The sequence below is a fragment of the Mustela putorius genome, unplaced genomic scaffold (assembly GCF_011764305.1).
Source record: "Mustela putorius furo isolate JIRA1106 unplaced genomic scaffold, ASM1176430v1.1 tig00003899_pilon_pilon_pilon, whole genome shotgun sequence".
Lineage (NCBI taxonomy): Eukaryota > Metazoa > Chordata > Mammalia > Carnivora > Mustelidae > Mustela > Mustela putorius.
In genome coordinates this window covers 12,515,684-12,542,171 of record NW_025422048.1, presented here as the reverse complement: position 1 = coordinate 12,542,171, position 26,488 = coordinate 12,515,684, and the positions used below count along the sequence as shown (strand labels likewise).

The following is a 26,488-nucleotide window of genomic DNA, read 5'->3' as shown; positions in this document are numbered from 1 at the left end:
AAAACCTACCAAGTCTTCCTATATTATATAGAAGTTAGGTGAATACACTTGGTGTTTTCAGTTTTGAATCTTGGAGACCTGAGCACAAGAAAGGCCATTATTTTCTAGTACATACATGGCTTTACTGGTTTTTTTTAATTGCTTCACCAAAAACAATTTATATACATTAGTGTCAACAGCTTCTTGAACACATACTTTAAGTGACTCACGTATTTCTTCTCTCATTAATGATTTAACTAAGCACAAAGAATTAGCAGGAAGCTGGCCACATTTACTTTCAAACTTAACTTTTCAACGTAGAAAATGGAAATCAGTGAAATTCAGGGGAAAATGTGATTCATTACAACTATTTGGCTTCCGAAAGCATTCATAGTGTTATTAGCTTAGATTTTATCTTATTCTAACAGATACAATTTTTTTTTTTTTTAGAGAAGGAGTGGGAAAGGGGAGAGGGAAAGAGTGAGAATCTGAAGCAGGCTCCACGCCCAGTGAAGAACCCTACGTGGGGCTTGATCATTACCTGAGCCGAAATCAACAGTGTGACGTTGAACCAACTGAGTCACCCAGGCACTCCCTATCAGATATAAATTCTTATTTTTATTTTTTTCAGATATAATTTTTTTTAATTTGTCACTTCTATGTGGATATATCTTTTTTTTTTTAAGATTCCATTCATTTATTTAACAGAGAGCGATCACAAGTAAGCAGAGAGGCAGGCAGAGAGAGGAGTTAGCAGGCTCCCCGCGGAGCAGAGAGTCTGATGCAGGGCTCCATCCCAGGACTCCGGGATCATGACCTGAGCCAAAGGTAGAGGCTTTAACCCACTGAGCCACCCAGGCACCCCTTCAGATATAAATTTTTAAAGTGACAAAGTGCGTAACTCAACATGTGCAACATTTCTATTTGCCTGACACTCTTTTTTAAGAATTAGTGCTTTTTCTGTCTTGTATAGTACAAGAAAGAAATTATTAACTGCTCAATGTCATGAAGATATTGTCCTATGCTTCTAGAAACTTTGACTCTAGGTTTTATGTTCAGGCCTGTGAGCTAACTCAAATTACTTTTTGTATATGGAGTGAGATGTAGTGATGAAGGTTCATTTCTTTTACTGTATGGCTACCCAGTTGCTGGAGGACCATTTGTTAAAACAACCTTCCTTTCCCTATCCAGTGGACTCAGTACCTGGATTCAACATTCATTGATTATGTATATGTGGATCTACTTTAGAAATCTCTATTTTTCTATACTTATTCCCATACCACACTGAATTCATTACTGTAGCCTTATAGTAAGTCTTGAAATCAGATATGTAGGGCGCCTGGGTGGCTCAGTGGGTTAAGCCACTGCCTTCAGCTCAGGTCATGATCTCAGGGTCCTGGGATCGAGTCCCGCATCGGGCTCTCTGCTCAGCGGGGAGCCTGCTTCCCTCTCTCTCTCTCTCTCTGCCTGCCTCTCCATCTACTTGTGATTTCTCTCTGTCAAATAAATAAATAAAATCTTTTTAAAAAAAAAAGAAATCAGATATGTAAGTACTCCAGATTTCTGGGATTCTTTTGTTCTGGATTTTTTCCTCTCCATATACATTTTAGAATAAACATATATGTAGTCCCCACCCCCCAGGAGGGGCTGCTCAGCTTTTGACTGCATGGACTCCAGAGGCTGATTTGTGGATAATGGATTTCCTAACAACACCGCGACTGCCAACACTTACACACAGTCTCTCTGTCCCTTTATTAGGTCCTGTTAAATGTATCTCAGCAGTGATTTGTCATTATAGACATTAGTCATTATAGAACCCTTAGACATCTACTGGTAGATGTATTCCTACTTATTTCACAATTTATATTACAAATTTAAATGGTATTGTTTTTGGAAATTACAGGGTTTTTTTTTTTTTCAGTTCTTTGTGGCCAAGATATAGAATTAGTTTATTTTGTATACTACAGCCTTATAGAATTTACATGTTACTTCTAGTAGGGTCTTTTTGTGTAGAGATTCCTACAGTTTTGTACATATATGTGATCTGCCTCTTCTTTTGCTTTCTCTCTTTATCTTGAAGTATGACACTGGCTATAACAGAAATGGATTTGTGCATCTATTGAAATGATGACAAAATTTCCCCTTCTGTTATGTTAATATGGTGAATCACACTGATTTTTAAGTGTGTGATACAAGTATTTAAACTTCTAATTTGAAATAATTCAAATCTCTCTTAATGCTTTCCTTTTTGCCCCATGTGTTCTTTGGAGGTGTATCATTTACTATCCAGATAGCTACAGATATCAATTGTTCTTTTTTTTTTCTTTTTAAGTAGGCTCTGCACCCAATATGGGGCTTGATCTCACGACCCTGAGATCAAGAGTCACACACTCTACCGACTGAGCCAGCCAGGTGCCCCGAGGTAACAATTTCTACTGTAACGCATTTTAAGGCTTTCTATGACTGCACTCTTCTGAAATATATTGAGACTTGTTTTAATGAGCAGCATATGATCTATCTTGGTGAAGGTTCCACGCACACTTAAAAGTAATGGTGTATTCTGCAGTTGCTGGCTGTAGGTTTTAAGTAAATGTCAATTAGTTCACAAATGTCAAACTCTTCTGGTTACTAATTATCTAAATAACTCATCAATTCAGTAATTATCTAAACAATTCAACAACTGGGGCACCTGTGTGGCTGAGTCAGTAAAGTGTCTGACTTTTGATCTCAGCTCAGGTCTTGATCTCAGGGTCAAGAGTTCAAGTCCCCTCAACTAGTAGGCCCAGCATGGAGCCTACTTAATAATAATAATATAATAATAATAATAATAATTCAACAACTGGTACAGAAAAATGTTGAAAGGTGATCCAGATTTAGAGTACCTAAAAAAAAAAAAAAAAAAGAAGCGACCCTCTTTGTGGGGCTCCCGTGTGTCCTGATATTTTATATTAAGCCCTGTCCCCTGTAGATTTTGTTTCCTGTCATAAATGAAATTCAAAACCAAAAAAGTTACTCCTGGTGTATTAGAGTCATTTCAACCCAGAGTACCATTTCCCAGATTTCCAATACAAGTCCAAAACTAGGAATTCAAAGGAAACATGTGCATATGATAACAATCTTGTTCACAAAAAGTCTGGGTTTTTTTGTGATACCTCTTTATAGATAGCTCAGTATCTAGAGGGGAAAATATACAAGAATACTGGTTTATTTTAAAATACAGAAATTTGAGACGCCTGGGTAGCTCAGTGGATTAAGCCATGCCTTCGGATCAGGTCATGATCCCAGGGTCCTGGGATCGAGTCCCACATGGGTCTCCTCGCTCAGCGAGGAGCGGTTTCTCCCTCTGCCTGCTCTGACTGCCTGTGCTCTCTGACAAATAAATGAATAAAATCTTTTTAAAAAATAAAATATAGAAATTTTATGTATTAAGGGTTGGGTTAATAGAAAGAAATATCAGGTTGGCACTCATCACTTCATACTACATTAAGTCTTGGACATAGACATGAGTGTGTGTGTGTGTGTGTGTATAGTATGCGTGTGTATGCGTGTGTGCACACACGTGCGTGTAGAGCTGAAAGCTACCATAAGGAAATAACGTGCTCTTAGAACTGGGTGAAAACACACTGGTAAAGCATTCTTAGGCATTAAGTCTGGTACCTTAAAAGCATATCATCGGTATTTAGTTCTGAAGGATCTCTTACAAGACACCACAGTATCTGAAAATCTCTTCCATACCTATCAACAGTGTAGGGAAGAGTTTAACGTGTTCTAAAAATCTATTCTTTGTTAATTTAAAAACTGTTAAAGGAAAAAATTAAATCCTAGCAAACATAACAGGCTTGCAACTCTGTTTCTAAGTGCAGAGAAGTTCTTACCCTAGGTCACCTGCATCCTTGGCGGAGCTTTAAAAATTTTAGCCTTTAAACAAATAGCATATGGTCTGTTCATATTATACCTGGAACTTTGGCATTCCGAAACCTATAGTCACCAATTAAGACCTGCGCAGTGTTCCCTGGAATCAGACCTTCTTTTCTTCTGTTCAGATTTTTCACCAACCTAAATAATAAATGAATTAGTAGCCAACAATGGTAATATAAGGTAATCAAAAATAAAAACACTGCATTGCAGTTCAAATTTTCACAAAGCTACTGTAGTATTCAACGACCTACATGACATAGTGCTTGAGTCCTTTGAGTAACTTACAAAGGACTTGGGTTACTAGCAAAAATGGTTATTACTTTAATGATCCGTCATTACTTTTCCCCCCGTGTGTACTCTTCCACCTTTAGGGCCAAAGTACACACAGTCATTATAGCATTTTAGCTAAGGTGATTGACACAATGGAGACAGAACTATTTCACATAAAAGTTCCAAAAGATTTATGGATGCTTTGTTCAATCCTCTTCCAAACAGTATTTCCTCCCTGCTCTGGGTTCCCTATAATTACGCAGTATATTTGGCAGAACCATCTTTGCAATTGGTGCTGTATGAAGTTGAATGCATGAGAACAGAATGGGAAGATGAAAAAATCAATATTGGAATTGATAAAGAGAAGGGTGACTATGTTGTAGGGTAGCAAAGCATGGCTCCTGGCACATAGAGGGCATTCATTAGAAATGTGATGAATTAATGAATGACTTAAATGACCAAACATAGTACGATCTGTAGCCATTACAAAGCCAGATCTATCAGCTGAAATGTCTGGGCCAAAGGTAAACCACAAGAGAGCATGCAGACTCATAGCATTTCATTCTTTCAAAGCATTTTACACTCACCAAAGGTTAACATTCCTTTCAGTGAGCTATATAGGCATAGCTGAAGCAATGAAAATGAAACACTGATAAGAAATGTGATATTTCTGCTTCTTGAGACTGTATAACAAAGGTACAAGGAAAGCAGAACATCTGATTAGATATCCGTGTGCCCCCGGCTGAGGTCATCATAAGCACTGAGAACACACCTACCATTGACCTTCAACATCTTCATGGAGAAATTGAATGACATCTCCATTTCTAATCAGGAGATCTTCTGGGCCCCTCTTCCTACAGTCTGCTAGGGCTTTGTATTTGCCTGGAGACTGGAAGGTTGTTTTGAAAAATCATGTTACAAATTGGACCGTAAAACAGCTTGTATTAACTTCACGCTCTGTGACGCAAAGAATACACACTTTACGTCAGCAGAAACAGTGGCGGCTACAGCAGCTTAGGCAGGAACGAGCAAACACAGAGCACAATGTGTATTCATTTCACCTGAAGAATTCATTTTTATTTGCAAAAAGAGAATTACACAAAGAATAACAGAGCATGACTAATATACCTTATACGAATTAGAAGCATAAACTCAGAAAAAGCCCAGCATGAAAATAATTTTTAAATACTGTTATTTGTAAACTAGGCTCATGGAAAATTTATCTAGGCACATATTAAAGGCAGCAGCCCTGAACAAAGACCTACTACTAAGCCCTCAAAAGGATTTCTGGGATTTGTATCCTTTTGCACAGGTAAAAATAATTAGCATGAAAGCTCCGGGTCCAATAAAAGCACATTAAACTACGCTGTTGTGCTTTACTTGGCCTTAATTTTTTGGCAGTTATAATTTGAACCTGATTCATTAATAAGCCAAATTATCCAAGGCACACTGACTGTAATTCGTTAAATAGTAGAGAGAGAAGAAATAATGATTTAAGTCCAAAATACTATTTTTTTCAAGATTTTATTTTTAAGTCATATCTACACCCAATGTGGGGCTTGAACTTGTAACGCTGAGCTCAAGAGTCCCATGCTTCCCTAGCTGAGCCCGCCAGGTGCTGAAGTCTGAAAGTATTCTATGATGAGGATTTTTCTAGCACAACATTGAATACATGAATTTTTTAAAAAGAGTACCACAGCTAAAACTCTTAAATGAAAGACTTATGCGGTGTCGATTCTGTGCACATAGAAAACCCATGCCCACATCATGTGGGCTTAAACGTCCTTTGAGCAGTACATCCCCATCCCCGAGGATTATAGCAGTCACCCCTTCTGCATATTTGCTTTAGTCTCTGACACCCGAGCAGGGAACGTGCTGACTCTGAGACCTGGCGGAAAACATTTAAACCCAGACTGGCTTCCTCTGATTTTCTGCTCGCAACTGAACAAGTGCCTCTCCCGTCCTCAGACAGAATCATGAGGGAAACTGTCGTACACATAAGTATTATGGTCACTGTATTACTAAGAGAAAGATTACCCTGTTACTTTCTTAAAGAAAGCATTCCAGAGTCAGTGCTCTGCAGCCTTGCGGCTCTCCACGCCATTAGTCCCTGACCCTGACATTAGGACTGCTAAACCCAGCGTGTCCCTGATGCTTTGTGCAGCACCCCACCCTCCAAGCTGCGGACTTCAGGAAACTGTCAGTATACAAAAAGTCCAAAATAGGGGTGCCTGGGTGGCTCAGTGGGGTAAAGCCTCTGCCTTCGGCTCAGGTCATGATCCCAGGGTCCTGGGATCAAGCCCCGCATCGGGCTCTCTGCTCGGCAGGGAGCCTGCTTCTCCCTCTTTCTCTCTCTGCCTGCCTCTCTGCCTCCTTGTGATCTCTCTCTCTCTCTGTCAAAAAAATGAAAAAAATCTTAAAAAAAAAAAGTCCAAAATATTCTTTTCTAACTCCCCTCACCAATAATCTACCAAGATCTTAACCACACTGCCGGTTATTTCTTCTAACAGTTACTCGTACTCTAAAGCAAACTCCTTTTGTTTTATGGGGCACTCCCTTGCTCCGTTGTGCCGACGTGGTTATCATTAACATGTGCTTTGGCCACCCATGGAAATATAGTCCCCAGATGTCCTCAAGTAGTTTCATATGTGTAAAGTTGATTCCCTAGATTTGTCGATCTAGAATCTAAGCTGATTATTTTAAAGTATATCTGACTCTCCTCTGTTCTCTGATTTTATCTCCTACGCTTAGATTGAAAACACAGTGGAAAAGCTCAGCTAAAGATAAAACTGGTCGATGTACAGGGACTGGAATGATGGACCATTTGTCTCATCAGCTTCAGTAGGAGCGTCACAGAGAGCTCAAACAAGTTCTTGCGGACAGAAGGGCTTACTATTGCACGTCCGTGGTGAAACAGGTTTCAAATCTTTGGGTGATGAAATCTACCTAATGACCTCGAGGACATGGACAGAAGATTGCCCGCACATGCCTGCCTCCTGCGGCAATAATACTGCTCCAAGAGTTTTTATTTCTTTATTTGAATATGTCATCACTAACCATTAGGGGCCTTACTTCTTCATTGTCATCGTATGAAGCGTAGAAATAGTTGCTCGGCCATTCCTCGGGGTCTTCAGAGATTTCTGCAGGTGTGGACATCTGGGTCCAACCTAGAAGAAAAACATGAAGGGGGCAGTTACTTAACAGTGCTGGCCCAACACAGGCAGAGAAGTGAAACTAACTATAATAATCAAGGCTGTCACCTTCAATGTCCAAGAATAGTATCTTTATATAATAAAACCTCTGATTAGCCTGTATTATCTTAGAATTTCTGATATTTCAGAAAGGGCCTGGAATGTCAGAGACTCCTTTTACTTTTTAGGAAGGTTTCAAGGTGGAGCTGGTGCGACAGTTATTAAAAACAATAAGTTAAAAAATATTCCACAGAGCATTTACCTTTTCTTAGAGAAAATATTCCTTTCCCCAAATATTGTCTAGGGCATTTTTATGGGTCCAACTCAAACAGCACTTAAGAGCATCCTGCCTAGTTATATTAGTATTCTGGAATTGTCTCCTCTGTCTCACACGTATGTGTAAGAGGGAATTCATCCACACGAGATATTGAGCTCATACAAAGCAAGCAATGTAACACAGGCAGAGATAAACAGAATCTCATCTTGGCCACACTAAACCATTTATGTTGTCTTGGAAAAGTCACGGCAAGTTTCTCTGACTTGGTTTCCTCACCTATCAAATGAAGGCATTGGTAGCAGGCTCTCTGCTCAGGGGACCACCACACAGAGGAGCAGAGCACAGTGGCTTTCGATTGAACAAGACTGCCATTACTTGTTTCTCTTCAACTAGTAGAGAACCCCTCTAGACCCAGGACCGTAGTATCTAAGTATCGGGTACCAGTTCCGGCAAGCATTTTCCTAGGAAAGTCTACGCTGTTTACCCCGGGCTGTGTAGGTGACCCTGTCAGGTGCCTCTACGGCACCTTGCACTTCTCTGTTTTAACACTGATCACATTTCATTTTAATTGCTTGCTGAATTCTCTTTCTACCCTTGTGGCTTCTAGAGATGCCAGACTGTATGCCCAGAGCTCTGCGCAATTCCCGGTACCGGGGCTGCGTTCTAGTAGTCACAGTAAATGCCTTGTTTGAAATCAGCTTGAATGAGACAAGGTGCAAAAGGAAAAGAAACTTTCCAGCTGTAAATGATTCCTCTTGATTCATGACAGCTATGGTATATGTGTCTTATTCATCTCTATGCTGTGGAGCAGGGGATACGCTCCCCCCAACCCGGCCGAGAAAGAACCACATGGGAACTCGGGGAGTGAGAGTTTCTGACTCAGAAGGCCTGGGGCAGACCCAGAGCTTCCTTAAGCTCCCACGTGCCACCGGTCCAGGTGCCGCATTGGCATTCCCCCACCTGCAGTGCCCACCAGGGTATCTCACATGTGGGAAACAAAAGAGCCTCATAAAAATAGATGAGCTCTGGTTTCTTTATACAAAGGGAAGAGGGAGGGAGGTTTTCCGAGCTAACAATGGTGGAAAAGAAGGTGCACAGCACGCGCCTCGCCTCCCTAGGGCAGCCACGCTTACCCGTGTTAGCTTCAGCCCGAACCAACGGGACCGCCTCCTGGACCTCCGCCAGAGCACCACTGGGTTCCGGGGCGGGCTCCTCGGCGCCCAGAAAAGATCCGTGTTGCCTTCTGAAATAGTCAATGTGTAAAAATAAGTGAGCTTTTATTGTTTAAGAATAACAAGACATTAAAAATGGTATTTTTTTCCAGTGAAACTGTGTGTTAGGAACATTCTCTGAGAATCATTCAAACCTAGCTGATCCCCCCCACCCACTTAATTTAAGTCTGTAGCATGATAGTTCATAATACAATAAAAGCTTACATTCTAGGATCCAAGCCAGCAAATTCTCTAATATGCAAGGAAAAAAATGACTGCCTTCTGGACCCACCGCCGGTATATTGTTTAAAATTCTTATAATGTGTTATATTATATACTTGAAATTTGCTAACAGGTAGATCTTAAGTGGTCTCACCACACAAACACACACACACACACACACACACACAGAAGGATGGCTGGGATTAATAATTCACAATGCATATGTATATCAAATCAAATTTTACTCTTTAAATATACACAAATTTTAAGTGTCGACCATAACCAATACAGTTGGAAAAATGTAAACAAACAAAAACAACCCATAAAAGGAGAAATTTATTGGTTCATATAACTGAAAGTCTAAGGATTAATGCTGAACACATACAAATCCAGGTGCTTAAGAAAAGTCATCAGGAATCCAGTATTTCAGCACCGCTTTACCTCTGTGTGGGTTCCCATCATTGCTTCCCTGTCTGCCGCAGTCACATGCGGAAGGAGAACAGGCCCTAGGAACCCTAAGCTTAGAGGATTAATAGAACTTCTCAGTGCAAAGGACAAGACCTCCTTCCTGACAGCTCTGATGAAAATTCTGGTGATGGCCATCACGGGCTAGGTCGGTCTACACGTCCATCCCTGAACTAGGAGAGGGTAACAGTCCGACCGGTCATAGAAGCCGTATGGGCTGAAGAGGGCAGAGGAGGTTCTTGAAGGGAAAGTAGCTTTCTAGCTACCAAAAAAAAAAAAAAAATCCCTGTTGCTTTCTGTATGATCTTTTAACCTCAGTGAATTAAGTAAGGTGTATATAAATGACACTGAAACCTTAATCTGATGAACGCTGTTGGGCTGTGTCACCTACTGTAAAGTCACTTACTGTATGAAACCTAAAGACATTCCTTCCATAATCTATAACAGAAGATTGAGTATTGTGACTCAAGAAGATAAAGACTTCCACTGTGACTTTTATTTTTTTTTTTTAAGATTTTATTTATTTATTTGACAGAGAGAAATCACAAGTAGATGGAGAGGCAGGCAGAGAGAGAGAGGGAAGCAGGCTCTCTGCTGAGCAGAGAGCCCGATGCGGGACTCGATCCCAGGACTCTGAGATCATGACCTGAGCCGAAGGCAGCGGCTTAACCCACTGAGCCACCCAGGCGCCCCCACTGTGACTTTTAAATGATTTTCCTAAAGTCCCAGATGAACCAACACACTTTGATCCTGATTTTTAGCTACCTCTAAAAGATAATATCCAACAACAAGAAAAAGAGTATCTTTATTTTATTTTAATTTTTTAAAAAATATTTTATTTATTTGAGAAAGAGAGAGAGAAAGAGAGAGAGTGAGAGAGCGAGCACGTGCGTATAAGCTAGGGGCAGGGACAGGGGAAGAGGGAGAAGCAGACTCCCCGCTGAGCAGACAGCCTGACACTGGATTTGATCCCAGGACCCTGGAATCATGACCTGAGCCAAAATCAAGAGTTGGATGCTTAGCCAACTGAGCTGCCCAGGAACCCCTTTCTTTTTCTTTTTCTTTTTTTTTTTTTAAGAGTATTTTGGGAGGGCACCTGGGTGGCTCAGTTGGTTAAGCATCTGACTTGATTTTGGCTCAGCTCATGATCCTAGGGACGTGAGATCGAACCCCATGTCAGGCTCTGCACTCAGCAAGGAGTCTGCTTAAGACTCTCTCTCCCTGTCTTCCTCTCCCTCCCTCTCTCCCTCTCAGAAAAAAACAATCTAAAAAATTATTTTTTAGGAAACCATTCAATGATCCCTGTATCAGGCAGATGCTACGTGGTGACTTTCTGTGCACAGGCTTTGGAATCAGCGTGGGGATTCTTTCCGCATATATGCACTTGTTCTATGGGCAACTCCACCTTTTAGGATTCCTAGAGGCAGAATATGAAGACATCTGTCAACCAGCAGCAGTGCTATCATGTAGGCCCACTACCTTCCTCAAAGACTTCATGGCTATGCCCTCCCAGGATGCACGCCTCCTCTCTGACCGCACAGAAAGAGAGGCTAAGCTACCAGCCAGCGGTCTCCATCTAGGGACAGCCGAGCAGAGGGACCAGCAGGGACTGCCAGTCCTTCCTCATCCTGACCACTCTCTTTCTCCAATCAGATGGAAGCTGACCAAAACTATTGTGAAGAGAAAACCATGAGGGCAGCCACTTTTCCCCTACGCACCCCTCCCCCGCCCCAGGATATACCAAGAACAAGGCATCTGTAATCATGCTTAAAATTTAGGCCAAACTCTCAGGTTATTTTTAACATCAAGGGGAACAACGGGATAATGACGATGCTATCAGGCTCCACATATACGATTAGAGCTGAGAAGAGGGTGCATTTAAGGAATCTGATGAGTTACTGCTAAAAAGGAGGCTGGTCTGTGTCTGAACTACTTGATAATGAGGCTGTCTCATGTACATACGGAAAACAGAAGATTGCAGGAGTGACATTTCTGGAAGAATGATCACTTACTCATCATTCCGCTGAGAAGAAAGGTGATCTGGGTCTGTTAAGGGATTATGCTGCTTTCGTTTTTTAACTGTGAAATAAAACAGAGCTTATGGAAGCATCATTGAGAAGCCACACTTCTTCCTCGGAAAACAATGTCCTTCACATGTGCAAGTGTGTGCACATACACGCACGCGTGCGCGCACACACACACACATACACCATTCCCATTAGCATTCACTTGCACAGACTTAAAGTAACCAGAGGAAAGGCCAGTCTGGGTTTCAAACACGGAAAAGGATTGAACCATGTACTATTTTATCAAGAAACTCAGGCCCATAACTATAACCATCACCATGCCAACACTACCAGGCACTGATGCCTTGAGGTCCTTGGTAGAGTTGACTCATGAGAAGGGATTAGAATTAATTTAACACAGTTCGTTTGCTGTATTACTTTCTAGTGTAAAGTTCATTCTCCAAAATAGTTTAAAGAACCCCCTGAATCTTGATCTTCTTCTAATTAGTTTAACAAACCCTTTCGTTATAGTCTAAAGTAAATACCACACCCGTTCCCTGGACCAGTTATCACAAAGCCTGAGTCAATGAGCTGTCACTCTTCTTGTTCTGAAATTACCTGTCAGAAGTTCCTGTTGCTTCAGCAAAATACTTCTGATTTCTTTTAACCATGTCATCTTCACGTCTACGTTCGGAGCCTAAGGATTTTAGAATTTGAAGAAGAAGCCTTTATAATGAAACAAACTTCACTAGGTATACCAAGCCTGATCTACATCCTAAACCACCATATTCAAATTCTACTGTTTTGCTTTTTAAAACTCCTAAGAGGCAAGTAAGTAGCCATCTGTTAGATGAGATAATAGTCAAACCATTTTGGAACTGCCCTTAAAAATTAATGTGAAGAGAAAAAGTGAAATATAATCTACTTTTTTTCTTTGTAGGAGGGTCCTTTTATTTTTTAAAATTTATTTTATTGGGGGGGGTTCTTTTAAAACTGTGAAGGCTTTTATGTTTAATTTTGGTAAAATAAAAAAAGTTCTTCTGTTTCTGAAAAGAAAATCTGTTGCAATCCTGATACCTTCCAAGTCTGTAGGAGAGCAAGAAGTCTTCTGTCTAAATCAAGCCAAGAAAATGTATTTCTATGGATTCACCTAATACAGAATTAAAGTGAAGAAAAAACACTGACACCTGTCACAAGTCATGATACACTTATTGAGATGAAATTTTCTCATTCCTCTCCCCTTTCCTGAAACACGTTGGACCTTACAGCACATCAGGCCAAGGCTTTAAGCCTGTTTTTATTTTTATTGTTTTCATCGCGATGAGTGTAGTCCTACGCATACTTTTTAGAGACAAGGCTCAAATGTGAACTGTCCCATCCCTGTGTCCCGCATTAGAATCCCAAGCACAAGAGGAACCCAGAACCATTCTCAGTCAGGAACTCTAGAAACCTGATGAGGGCAGAGAAGCACCTGCCATCTTCGTGGCCATCAGCTAGAGTCCGTAAGTATCCTGGTGTAGCTGTAGAACCTCAAAGCCCTAGAAAGTCCCAAGGTACCTCTCATGTCGGACAGAACATGTGCTACTGGAAAACTGCCTAACAGCCTCATAAAGAATACTAAATTCTCTTTAAGTGACCTAGATGAAAGGAATGAGAACTTATTATAAGAATGTGACCAACATTGTTTTTGTTTGCAAATTCAGACTCTTGTGTCTTAATGCAGGTTGTGGTTTCTAGAATAATATTTCAATGACCCACCTGGACAATATAAACTTCTTCCTTGCCAGCATACCAGATTTCAAACTTGCGGTTATCTCCTTTTACATACTCGGTGATGCCGACTTCATCCATCTGTAAGATTTTGGTCAAAACCTTCATGAGCATTTTACTTGGAATATGAAATTACATTAAATCTACCCCCACCATCTTCTAAGTAAACCAGGATTTCTCACTCGGCAAAATACACATTTTATATTCAAGAATATGAAATGACAAATACAGTCATGTCCCTATTTAAATGTTTTCACTGAAGCAGGCATTTAGAACAGAGATGACCTGCTCCATCCCAGTGATTGAAACAAATGTCATAAATCCGAACATCCAACTAGTCCCCCTAAGATTAAATCCTACTATAAATTAACTGCACACAATTAAAACAAATTATCATGTCAAACACAGGTCTAAAAGTAATGAAACATCAATAAAACAGCTTATCCAAAATTAAGTTAAATGGTCATTTTTCAAAATCATTTGTCAGATAAGTTGATCTTAGAGATGATTACTTATCTCGATAGAAGTTTTATAACTGATAAACATGCAATTTTGGGGTGGGGGAAAGCCAGCTGGGTACCCAAGACTCCCCTCTATTTCTACCGACCTCTCGGCTTCTCTAGAAAACAAGCGATCTCTCATAGGAGAGTGAGATCTTGCAGCCAGTGAAATTTGTCTACAATATCCCTTCCTTACCATGATTTTTCTTCCCTATATGACTGTGCAGAGCACAAACCCTTCCCTTTTCTTTCATCCTGTGCTGTTAATAGCTTGGTTAATTCCATTTCGAGCGATTTCCCTCCCTCATGCACACATTCTCCTCTAGTCCTCTTCTGCCTCCTCTTTTTGTTTAATTCCAGTCTAATTATCTAAAGGAATAGCTCACTCTCTGTTCCATTTACAAGTCCCCCAAGTGGCCCTAACTGAGGCTGATAAGCATGAAAAAGTAGGGCTAGCAAAACCGCACATCAAGGGAAAGAAAAGGGATTGTGCTGAGAAATGAAATGAGATCCACACACACAGGACTCGCTGACACCTACCCTGAATGTAGTCAGCAGCGACTTCCAGGAGCCCCACAGATACCTTCATGTTCTGACCCAACCGCTCTAGCTAAACCTACTTTTTTGTGCAAGCATCAGGATTTAAGATGAATAATAATCTCATGTTCAATCTCTACTTCAATGGCATGGAAATAGCATAAGACGGATAGCATGCAGGGCTCTGGACTCTGAGAGGCCTGGGTTGGACCTTCCTCGCTGACCATTAGGAGCTCCGTGTTCTGGCGCGAAGTGCTTAACCTTTCTGAGCTGTGGTTTTCTCAACCTCAAAATGGGAAGAATACCTATTTCACAGAGTTGATTAAAGGATTAAATAGCTTGCATTAAATGCCTAGATCATATAATGAGCTTTTATAAGTATTTGAGTTTGCTTTCTAAACTTTCCCTTATTTGAATTGCAAAACAGTTTTGTGGTTTTTCACTGCATACATAGACCATATCCTTATAGATTAAATGATCTTTTTTTGAGTTACCCTGGAAATCTAACCATGATGTCTATCAGACAATGTTGTCCTGAGTTCCGAACAATTCACTTACTTCTTCCACTGGAATACAATCCATTTGTATTTTGTGAATGTATATATTTTCTCAAATAACAAACTATAAAGGTTGTATTGAAAGGCTTTTAAGTCTCATTAAATGTGACTATATCATGAAATGTTCACTATACCATGAAATTCGCTCAGTTTTAGAATCCAGAGGCACTTTGGTGAGTGCTGTGAAGTGTGTAAACCTGGCGATTCACAGACCTGTACCCCTGGGGATAAAAATATATGTTTATAGAATCCAGAGGCAGTTAAAGGTCTAACTATATGAGTATAGTTACATAATATACTACATAATACATAATACAATAAAATAACAAGGTAACAAGGCTGATTCTGAAGTCACATCCAAATTGTGGCATCTGCCTTATCTTTCACATTTTCATTGATATTCCTGGTAGCTATGAATATAAATGCTTAATTATAAAATATCTGATCTGCAGACATCACAGTGTGCCAAGAGTTGAGGGCTCCAACTTTTAACCAATTTGTTGTCCTCAAGGGAGTGTAAAGATGTCAAACACCTAGTTAAAAGTCACCCGGTGGGTCAAGAACTCTGCAATTATGGCCAAAAACTACCAATCTTCAGACTTCTATTTAGAGCTCTGGAATAGAGCTTATTTACTTCTTGAGTTAGTATAATTTTAAAAAATTGATCTTGAATCACAGCAACAAAAAATATAGCTCAACTTAACTGCTACGAAGCAGTGAGAAGCAAGAGAGTGGGTATACCCCAGTCACGTGACTGTATCAGAAAAACACAGACTGTAACAGAACACAGTTTATGAATATCCAACCAGATGTGCACAGAACATTAATATACATTTAACAAAAACACACCAACTGAAGGACATACATCAAATCAGTTAGAATGGGTGCTACAGGGGTAAGGAGGAACGGCAGCATGGAGATTAAGGAATGAAGGAAGGAATAAAAGAAGGAACCAACAAGACACAAGGCCTGGCGACATGGTGCCCTAACTGAGAGCAAGGAATCTGGAACCATCGGCCTGGGTGTGACTCTGCTAGCTACGTGTTCTTGGACAAATCACTCACTTCTCTGGAACTTGGCTTTCCCATCTTCAAAATGGGATTCATAATGGTTCCTACTTCATATGAAGTTGCTGTGTGGCTTAAATGAGTTAACATTGCTATTAATAAACACTTAGAACAGTTTCTAGCAAACAGGAGGCACTGTGTGTATGTTTATTAAGTTAAAAAAAAGATGATGATGATAAATGCATGAACTGAGGAATCTGAAGAATTCAAATCTCGCCATCTGACTGTGACCTTAGGGCCTTTTCTTGTCATCGAAGTGGCCGACTTCAAATCCAGTCATCAGGCCAGGATGACGCCAAGACGAGAGCCCCCAAGAAGGAACAGGGCAAGGGCTCAGCAGCAGACAGCATTCTGCACCTGTCCTCTCTACCAAGGAGAAAACTCTGAAGCCAGTTAACCCCATTGTTTATGTCACACGCGGACTGTTCTTGCTGGCCAGGATTTAATCCTGGAATCTCACAGTAGGAAAGCAAGAGGGTAAAGCAGAGTGAGGCTTGAGAAATCGCCAAACTTCCATCTTTCTCTGTCGGCAGGATCACCATTTTCCTAGTACACCTGGTCTAAATCTTTGCAGGCATCACTGAGTAATCTTTTTTTATTAAAAACACTAGGCGTGGGGTGCCTGGGTGGCTCAGGTCACGATGTCAGGGTCCTGATCAGCGGGGAGGCTGCTTCTCCCTCTCTCTTTGCTGCCCACCCCGCCCTCTTCCCCACCACCCCTGCTTCTGCTCATGTTGCACTGTCAAATAAATAAATAAAACCTTTGAACAAAATGCTAGGCATTATTGGGAAACCAAAGAAAGATCAGATTGATTTTTGTTCCTTCAGCTGTCAGATATTATTTCTTTCCTGTATCTAGTAAGTCGCCCAGCCCATCTGTCTACCTTCCACTGAAACGTTTCTTACAGCTACCCCACCGTTTCCATGGTAACCATTATACTTTGAAATCTCATGACTTGCTTCCCTCATACCAGACCCTCCTTACTCTAATGTGCTTTAGAAATATTCTGCTGCCCATCATTGTGACAAATTAAAGCTAAAAAAAGAAAAGAAAGAAAATCAATACACACCAGAGATACTACATCAGGTATTGACTAGGTTACCCCACAAGTACAAAGTTAACCAAGTGCCTCTGGGTCCAGCTTGCCTATGGAGATCACGTCTCTTCCCCAGAAACAGACATGTAGACACCAAGAATCCAACGCCCGGCTGAGGTCAACTATAAAATCTTAGTTCTCGGTCAATGTTTATTAGAGACATAAAATAGACCAATGGAGACTTGGGGGACAGGGAGGTGGGTTGCTAATAGCAGAGGAGCAACTGGGCATTGTTTGTCAAAACAAGTTTTAAGGATACTTGACAGCGGGGCAAGTGGACGGTAGGAAGAAGTCCGAGACATAACTCTGGGCAGGAACTTTGTTACAAACAGCATGGAACTGATGACCTTCTGCGGAGAAACCCAAGCAGGGCCTGCTTATCTGGTTGACTCCTGACACAACACCCCAGGACACACTGCTTGTCCTCTTCCTCACAGACAAAGAACGTGGCTGGAAAAAATGACTCCAGTGATAGTGGTCGTGAAAGCGAGGTCATGGTTTTCTCTATGTGCCAATTTTTCTATAACCAATATTGTTTTGCTTTTACACTTTATTTTTTCAAAGATTTTATTTGAAGGTCATCACTATACCCAACATGGGGCTCAAACTCACATCCCTGAGGTCAAGAGCCACACACCTCACTGACGGAGCCAGCCAGGTGCCCCCAGAGAGAAACTGAAATTTCCAACTGAAAACTTGAAAGATAAAATTAACTCGGTATAAAAAATGTCAAGTTCGCCGACTACAGGCTTGTATGAAGTGGACTGCCAGTGACTCCCTCAAACAACGCTGACCTCATTTTAATACCAAACTAGTATTAGGACAAAACTAGTATTGGGACGAAAGTTTGGGTTATAGGAGAGAAGTTACAGGAAGGAAGAAGATGTGGACAGCTGTAGGTGGCTTTGGACACCCAGGAGGAGAAGAGCTAGAGAACGAAGTAGTGATACCAAAAGAAAAGTGGGTCTATGCTAAGCACCGTCACCCACTGTAAAACTGTATGGAGGAAAAAAAAAAAAAAAAAAAAAGAAACTGTCTTCCTCATGTGTCCCGTACAGTAAAGGCTCCCTGCTACCAAGACCATCAACTCTACCCAGCACCACTGGTAAGAAAGCGCTCATGAGGGAACCTTGGTCAGCTCCCACAGCTTCATACCGTGCTCTGCACTAGGGCACTTGGGAGCCCCCTTGGGGAGTGCCTGCGATTGGAGTGACACAGGAAACGAAAGAGGAAAGGCTCTGCTCTCCCTCACTCTTATTTCGGAAGTTCTCTGTTTCCGGATTTTAACACAAGACCTCTACTTGAGCTTTTGTGGGCTGGAGCTGGATGAAGCAGGTAAAGGCGGTTCCAGGGTACACACTTCCAGTTATAAAACACGTAAGTCCTGGAGATGGGATGTACAGCATGGTGACTGTCGCTAACCATACTCCACACTGGAAAGCTGCTAGGACAGTACAACTGAAAAAGTTGCCACAAGAATAAATAACTCTATATGTGGTGATGGATGTTAACTTGACTTACTGTGGGGATCGTTTTGCGATATATACAAATACTTCCTCATTATACTGCACACCTGAAATGAACCCAGTATTGTAGGTCAATGATACCTGAATAAAAAGATTTTAAGAAAAGGGGTGCACAACCCACTCATTTCACTTGCAAAGCTGTACCAACTTTTATATTTATACATACACATATATATATATATATATATATATGAAATCATATCATGTTACACAATTTAAATTATCTTACTTTCAAACAGTGCTTAAAACTGTATGACGGGTATCTATCGGAGCCTTCTCCACTTTCAACACGCCTCTTACAAAAAACGATGGCTTTTTCATACAAGAAGAGATGCCGCTGCATTGGTTTGAATCTAGCAAAATCCTTCATTTTTGTAGCGCCTTTCTTGTGTCCAGTCCAAACACTGAATGCGCCCTGCATAATCATCTTGCCCAATTCATTTAAGTTTCCCTACGAAGGAGAATCAACACGCATCAGTACAAGGCACAGCTCGGTTCACACCTCTGCCATCGGCGTGATACTGTTTAGCTTGAGCCACTAAAACCCTGAAACACAACTTGTACAGGTTTTAAAATTCTATTCCCAGTAACTGACTACATTAACACATGCCTTGTGTCACACAGGTACAAAAGTACGGCGGGAGCAAGAGACAGAAGAGACCTCCATATGGGTGTCGTTCAACTAGGGTAGCTCCCCCCATCTTCTCAATCCTGATTGGCGACTGACGTCTGCCAGACCAAGCATCCCCACCAGGCGGAGCTTACATTAAAGACTTGATTTGATGTGTTTTTTTTTTTCTCTCCACATTTATCTTGGACCAAGGCAAGCAGCAATCCTGGGACAATACATCTCTTTAGAAGACCCCAACAGTTCCTTCAAGCAGGCTATCCCAAGGTTGGACTTGGGGGTAGGCTTCTAGGGACAAAGGGGAGATCACAAATCCATTGGCTGCTGATCTCCAAACACTGCTGACATTTGGATCTCCATTTTTCTGCCCTATTTATTTCTCACTTGGTTCCAGGAGCCAAAGAAAGAGATTTTTACGTGCTTACCCCCAAAACTGCAATGACCATTAAAATTTACTTACAATATAGCCATTTATTGCAATCTGATGCATAGAGTCATTAACTGACTTTAGTAAATCCAGCATCGTGTCCAGTGCCTCCTTTAACTGTTCAAACCCTCGGCAGCCTTTGCTATATTTCAGCAGCTCCTGTAATTAGAAGTCAAGAATTAAACTTGGTATCAGGCAGATATTAATAGCTGGAGAAAACAAATACAGTTTTGGCTAGCATGCTTTCAAGGAGGAATCCAAAGATGATGTCATTTTTTGAGCAATATCTTTCATTTGCTATTTGTCACATTAATACTCTATTTTAAAAACCATGTCAAGGGGCACCTGGGTGGTTCAGTGGGTTAAAGCCTCTGCCTTCGGCTCAGGTCATGATCTCAGGGTCCTGGGATCGAGCCCCACGTTGGGCTCTCTGCTCAGCAGGGAGCCTGCTTCCCTTTCTCTCTCTCTGCCTTCCTCTCTGCCTACCTGTGATCTCTGTCTGTCAAATAAATAAACAAAATCTTAAAAAAAAATAAAAACCGTGTCAAAATTTGGGAAGAAATGGAATAGTGCCGAAACGGTATCAAGTAAAGGGCACTCGGTGCTCTTAGAGCTGTAGAAAAGGAGCTATTAGGACACACTATAGATTGATTTTTAAAACAATCACACTTTTTTGGCCCTCCAAATGCAACAATTTGTTTTCTTCATTTTGCATAGACCACAGAACACTGTGAACATATATTCTAAAATATGCTTGCGGTGCTTATACGTAACATATTTCAGGAACCCTGTCACAGGACACAAGGGGTGTGCCATCTGGAGTTTTCATGGAGAGGCACACGTGAAATGCAGTCACAAACTCTAAGAAATATTTGTTTAGTTCTTAACGATCAGGAAAGTTCTGCATTTGTTATGCCTACATCAACGTAACTTGTGTGGCTAATTAAATAGCTAAAGAGACTCTAGAGATTCTCTGTTTCTATCTAGGCATTGGGAACTTGAGTCGCCACAGTGAAGCCAGGAGGCATACTGTTAACTCCAGCCTTCGCACTCACCAAGCCTCCCTGCGCCTCGTGCTTCCTCACTAGCCACTTCCTTTTTAACGTCTTGTGCTTCCTCACTAGCCACTTCCTTTTTAACGTCTTTGCCACATCTGACCCACAGAAGGAAGTAAAGAAAGAAAGAAACACTTCACGCAATTACCTTTAACAGTAACTGATACTTAGTGATTCGTTGCACGGGTTTGAGTAAATAGGAATCCAGACCAAGTCTGTGTTTTAGTTTTCTTTGACATTCCTGTCATTAAAATATAATTATCAGTACATTTAATCAAGACATGTACCTGTGAAAATGCCAAGTGTCCACAGATGAAACCCCATGCACACAGATTTCTTACATCTCGAGGAGATTCTACTAGAAAAGCCGCTGTTACGTACCGTATCAAAATTCTAAGTGGCCGTGAATATAAAAAAAAAACTACTATAAACATTATTTCAAGGATTTGAGAGGAGAAAATGCTAAAATTTCAAATGCAAATACATTTTTACATAAAATGCACATTGATGTGGAATGCTTGAAAGATGAGAAAAGGATGAACATGACAAACAAAACATGACTAAAAGAATAGTGAAGAAAATTAACAAAAAGCTCAGCTTCACAGGCCAAGGCCCAGAAAAGAAACAGGTTGTACCCAATAAAAGTCAAACTGGGTACGAGAGGGAGTTGTTGTTGTTGTTGTTGTTGTTGTTGTTGTTGTTGTTGTTTTAATATCATGACAAAAATACAGCCCTCATCAACCGGTGCTATAGTTCATCTGATTATTGGCTAACTGCCATGATAAATGTAAGGGTTATGACTCTGGGTTCTGGGAACACTATAGGGTCCATAACTACAGCAAGATGGGGCCGATTAGAATAAAATGTGCATTTAAGAAGTACAGAATGCAAAGGGAGTGCGAAAGAATATACATGTGTTAAGATCTGGGACCTGCTTCTGGGTATGGATAAAAACCAATATACAATCCAATTCAAACAGTCAGGGGGCCCTGGGCTGGCTCTGGATCTGGGGAATATGAGTTCAAGCCCCATGGTGGGTGCAGAGATTACTTAAAAAAATAAAATCTTTAAAAACAATTCAGTTAGCAACTTACGGTTAAATGTAATGGACTGATACATGCATTTAGCTCTCCTCACTCATGAAGCCCAACTAAAATGATTTTTAGAAGTCATTTTAACAAGACAAAAACCAAAGTTACAAAGATGGGAGAGAAAAGCTATCAATCAAATATGGAAACTGAAAAACTAACTGACAAGTGGTAAGTAAGGGAGCACACTAGAGAAGAAGGACTCTCAATATGGGCAGAGGGAAAACCTAAGGAACAACTAACTCAATTACCCCTTCCCCTCCACAGAGAGTCCAGATTTACAGACATCAAGTACCCCCTGAAAGTGGGAGATAAAGGTGTGTTTGAAAGTCTGTTTAAGAGGTGGATACTGTTGCCTGTCCATGTTGCTACAAAAGTTGGGTATTCATCCTTTCTGATTGAGGCATAAAGTTGGGTATTCATCCTTTCTGACGGAGACATCGTACTCCATAGTGTAACACAGGGGAAAGTATCTGAAAAATTAAGTGAAGGGCGCCTGCGTGGCTCAGTGGGTTAGGCACCCAACTCTTGATTTCAGCTCAGCTCATGATCTCAGGGTTGTGAGATCGAGCCCCACATCGGGTCCATGCTCAGTGGGGAGTCTGCTTCTTTCCCTCTGCCCCTCCCCTTGCTCATGCAGGCACTCTCTCTCTCTCTCTCAAGTAAATAAACCTTTAAAAATAAATAAATAGATAAAATTCTTAAAAAATGAAAAAATTAAAAATTAAATGATTACAAATGACAATTGCAAGAAAAACAAAAGGGCTAGAAAAGCAACCATCTTACACCACACGATTCATCTGAGCATAGAAATGACAGCCTTCATTTAACACCGTGTATCTACACGACGAGACTTCTAGCCATGCTGGATGTGTTGGAGGAAAAGAAGCGTGTGTGTGTATCTGGTGGTGAGGCAAGGGCAGTGAAGAGGGCTGAAGGAGCAATATCAATATGCTTTTTGGCAACATGGAGGCAAATACCAAAGGAAGTAGCTAAAAGAACTGCAAGTGATTACCTCTGAGAAGCAGCATGTATGTCTGTGAGCACGTGAGTCTGTGTGTGCACGTGCGTGTATGGCAGCAGGGTCAAATTATTCTTTGATCTATAGTATATGTAACTTGAGTAGAAAATGAATTTATAAGAAATATCCCAGTATCTTCCAGAAGGAGGACATCCAATACCTGAAAAATTACTATACCTGGAAAAAGGCACATTCTGAATACTTCTTCCAAATTGCCTCTGACCTGGGTTTGTTCTGACAGTATTTTGCATACATCTGAAAATCATCTTTCTGTGACAAAAAGTAAATTCAAATATATTATCAATTTGTGAACATGTACTTTTCTTACCAAGAAAGGCTGAACAAGAATGAGTGGGGCCAAGCATTCTAGGGAATGTGGTTTAAAGGGCCCACCACACGGACAGCTGGCCGGGAGCCCTCTCTGTGTCCCAAGAAAAGCACACCCACTGGACTGAATAGAGGGACACATCATGATCCCAGTAATTTTATGACTTTCACTTACCAAGTCTGAGAGTTAGAGAGACAAAAGCCTTCTCTGACTGAACTAGAAAAACAGATGCATTTTTCTCCTAAGTATGAGCTAATAGGGTACAAAGAAACATGTTCTTTCCATGCTCTTAGCTTCTCCGTTCCCTAGTGAACAAAGATGGAGCTAACTTCCAAGGTCCTTGGTTCATCACTGGGATATCATCACCATATTAGAACCCCACTAGGCATCTTTCCATGCTATTCTCTCTGCTTGGAATCACCTCTCTCTGACCCTCATCTAACAGGCCACCTCCTACTCACTCTTCAACATCCTTCTCATGAGTCATCTCTTCTCGAAAGCCATCACTTATACTTCCGATCTACGTAAGATACCCCTCTTCTTGGCTCCTACAGGATCCTTCATTTATCCTTAATATAACACAACCCACACTGAATATAATTTTTTCCCCCTTTCTCTATGGGAAGAGCCTTCGTCTTGCTATCCACATTGCCTAGCACAATGCTTGGTGTCTAGCAAGGGTTCAGTAGAAGGATGCTGAATGAATGAACGTATCGATAGGCATTCATTACACCAATGCTGGTTGCCAATAAGTCCGCTCACCTTAGGAGAGATACAAAGATATATATAAAGCGTTTTTCATCTAGTTAGAGACAGAATTCACAAATGTGTATAAAAATGCCCAGCAATGTAAAATCCCCAATGAGTAGCATTAAGCACTACACAAGTCCAAAGAAAAGAGACTGGTGTTGCTTAGAGAAGTCAGGGAAGAATCTAGCTATCAACCAAATGTGTTTGAAGTTAGAATATATTGAGAAACATAATGACAAATAGTTTTTTCTTAACCTTATCATATTCTCAGTCCATTAACACTCTCTGGGATAAGATATCTATTTGGAAGCTTTTAGTAATCACCATTATCAAACTGACTCTCAAGTCAGGATGGAACTGATTTTCCAGGAAGAGGAGGAAGTAGATAAGCAGAGAATAGTCTAAGGAAAAATGCTAATGGAGGAAACGTATGATTACAAAGCCTGGGAAGTCAATTGTGATAAGCATTCTCTTGAGACATGGAGAAATGAGCCTCCCACAATAAACTCGTAGAATAAAAAGAACAGACAGCCCTCTATTTCACAAAGTTCCTGGGACAGATAACCCAGTGTCTGAAGGCCAGACTACTTTGGAGTCTAAGACTCTACATGTACTCAAGGCGAATGCCAAGGCATCTCTGAGGCTAAAACTTAACCAAAGCAAGAATGGTCATGTGAGGGTGATTCCAAGTCTCACATCTTCCCAGGCAGGATGTTCCCTGGACTCCCAAAACCAGCCAGAGGTCAGTGGTCACAAGCTGAGCCACGGAAGACAACAGCCATTCGTGCACTCTGGATACATCCCTGCACCAGCTTCTGTTACAAAACTTGGTCTAACATTAAATGCTTGCTGGAGTGATGCATCTCCCCCCAAAAAAAGACATAAAAAAACAAGACCCACTGTGTCTCTAAATCTGGTCCTATAAAATGAGCTGCTACTTTAGTGACCCATATTTATATATTTTTAAAATAATAATTAACAAACCCTTTCCAGGAAACAAGGTCCCACTCTTTCTGGAGCATCAACGCAATTTTCCAGACTGTTCAAGAAAATGCTGTGAAAATTTCAGAGGAAAAAAAATGATATAATTTTATGCAAAATGTAATAAATGTATCAGTAGCCTTTAAATAATATGATGAAAAAGAAAATTCAATTCAGCAATTACATACTTGTTATGGAATTCATATATTTCGGCCATATTTCCAAAGAGAACGTCCTTTTTATTTCTCAGGAGAGGTGGCATAAGATCAAACATCTCAGGATTATCCATCTCCGCTCTATAGCCCTACCCAAAATAAATACATTTATTCGTTGAGAAATGTTCACATTAACATTTGTTTGAGCCACCAAAGATACAGATACAGCAGAATGTATCGGGGATGAGTGGGTGAAGCTGTTGGTTAACTTTAACAATCACATTTTCCAGTACCCAAAGTTAATCCATTTTTAAATTTTTTTAGCAAGACAAGGACATCATGGTTTCCCACTTAACGGGTAGAAAAAAGTGACTCTCTGCCCTTGAGGGTAACTTATAGTGTACGAAACAAAATGGAAACCAAGCATGAAAAAGTATATTACAGGTCAGTAACCTCTCCTTAAACCGGCAATACACGTTTAGGTTTTTCAGACCAAGTTAATATTATGACATTTGTATCAAATGACTGTTTTACTCCTACTTTTAGTTCTTTACATCACCATCTCTAAATAGCACCCTGGGAATAATTATAGCAATCTGCTGGATCCTTAAGAAAACAGCTTATCTCTTCTGTACTAAAATCTAGGTCCCACAATTGTCACTACTGAGGGAGAACCTGACCGTGCACATTTGCTACACATGCAGCCTCAAAACAGTGGGAGAAGTACGCACTGCTGGCGTGTGACAGTCAAGGAGGCAGACAGCACGGGAAGGCTCAACAGCTCTTACTGAACGTAGCGGGAGAACATTCGCTCAGAGACGGGAAAATACCATTTGAGTCGCTTACCAACAGAACAGTAAACAGCTCGCGGACATACACCCTCTCTGTCTGTATCAGTTCATTCAGGACGTGGCTAAAGTGAAAAGGCAGTATTTACCAGTTATTTTGTTGCTTTAGAATTGTATTATGATCTCTCAATCTTTCTCCTTACAAACTGTAAGGTAAAAATCATTAATGCGTGGCCACTACCAATGGTTTTGGTTTTACCATCAAAATACGAAATTAATTGTATGGTTTCTAGAATAAGTACCCCCCACAAGACTCTTTCAAATACATTTAGAGGAAAGAAAAGGGGGCTCAGGGCTTATTTTTACATGACAAAAAATAACCCACTTTATGTCTATCTCACTAAGCTTATGAATCAATTTACTGGGCCCCTGCATGGTTCAGTCAGTTAAGCGTCCGACTCTTGGTTTCACTTCGGGTCATGATCTCAGGGTTGTGGGATCGAGCCCCGCCTCGGGTTCTGTGTTCAGTGGGGAGTCAGCCTGAGAGTCTTTCCCCTCCTCCCTCTTCTTCTCCTTTCTACGCGTCCCCCACCACTCTTACTCTCTCTCTCTCTCTCAAATAAATAGATCTTTATTTTTTTAAATTTGTGGGGTTTTTTTCCTTCTGACCATTG

At 40.8% G+C, this 26,488-nt stretch overlaps 1 protein-coding gene across 7 annotated transcripts in view; it reads right to left on the bottom strand.

The window, feature by feature from the left end:
- The window catches only part of MCF2 (MCF.2 cell line derived transforming sequence), a 103,019-nt gene that overhangs the window by 3,100 nt on the left and 73,431 nt on the right, over positions 1 to 26,488 (bottom strand). For 3 of the 7 annotated variants that reach the window (XM_045068159.1, XM_045068157.1, XM_045068158.1), the window contains 15 exons: positions 25,873 to 25,939; positions 25,060 to 25,175; positions 24,875 to 24,944; positions 22,990 to 23,082; positions 20,852 to 20,944; positions 19,682 to 19,807; positions 18,823 to 19,044; positions 13,298 to 13,390; positions 12,158 to 12,236; positions 11,546 to 11,612; positions 8,769 to 8,878; positions 7,225 to 7,334; positions 4,944 to 5,056; positions 3,935 to 4,035; positions 10 to 78 (listed from right to left, as the gene is read on the bottom strand). In XM_045068159.1, the coding sequence (XP_044924094.1) occupies positions 35 to 78; positions 3,935 to 4,035; positions 4,944 to 5,056; positions 7,225 to 7,334; positions 8,769 to 8,878; positions 11,546 to 11,612; positions 12,158 to 12,236; positions 13,298 to 13,390; positions 18,823 to 19,044; positions 19,682 to 19,807; positions 20,852 to 20,944; positions 22,990 to 23,082; positions 24,875 to 24,944; positions 25,060 to 25,175; positions 25,873 to 25,939 (1,504 nt within the window). In that variant the 3' untranslated portion in view covers positions 10 to 34. Of the gene's footprint in view, positions 1 to 9; positions 79 to 3,934; positions 4,036 to 4,943; positions 5,057 to 7,224; positions 7,335 to 8,768; positions 8,879 to 10,757; positions 10,951 to 11,541; positions 11,613 to 12,157; positions 12,237 to 13,297; positions 13,391 to 18,822; positions 19,045 to 19,681; positions 19,808 to 20,851; positions 20,945 to 22,989; positions 23,083 to 24,874; positions 24,945 to 25,059; positions 25,176 to 25,872; positions 25,940 to 26,488 lie in introns of those variants that run through there. The other 4 variants (XM_045068156.1, XM_045068155.1, XM_045068160.1 and 1 more) reach the window with 4 other exon arrangements.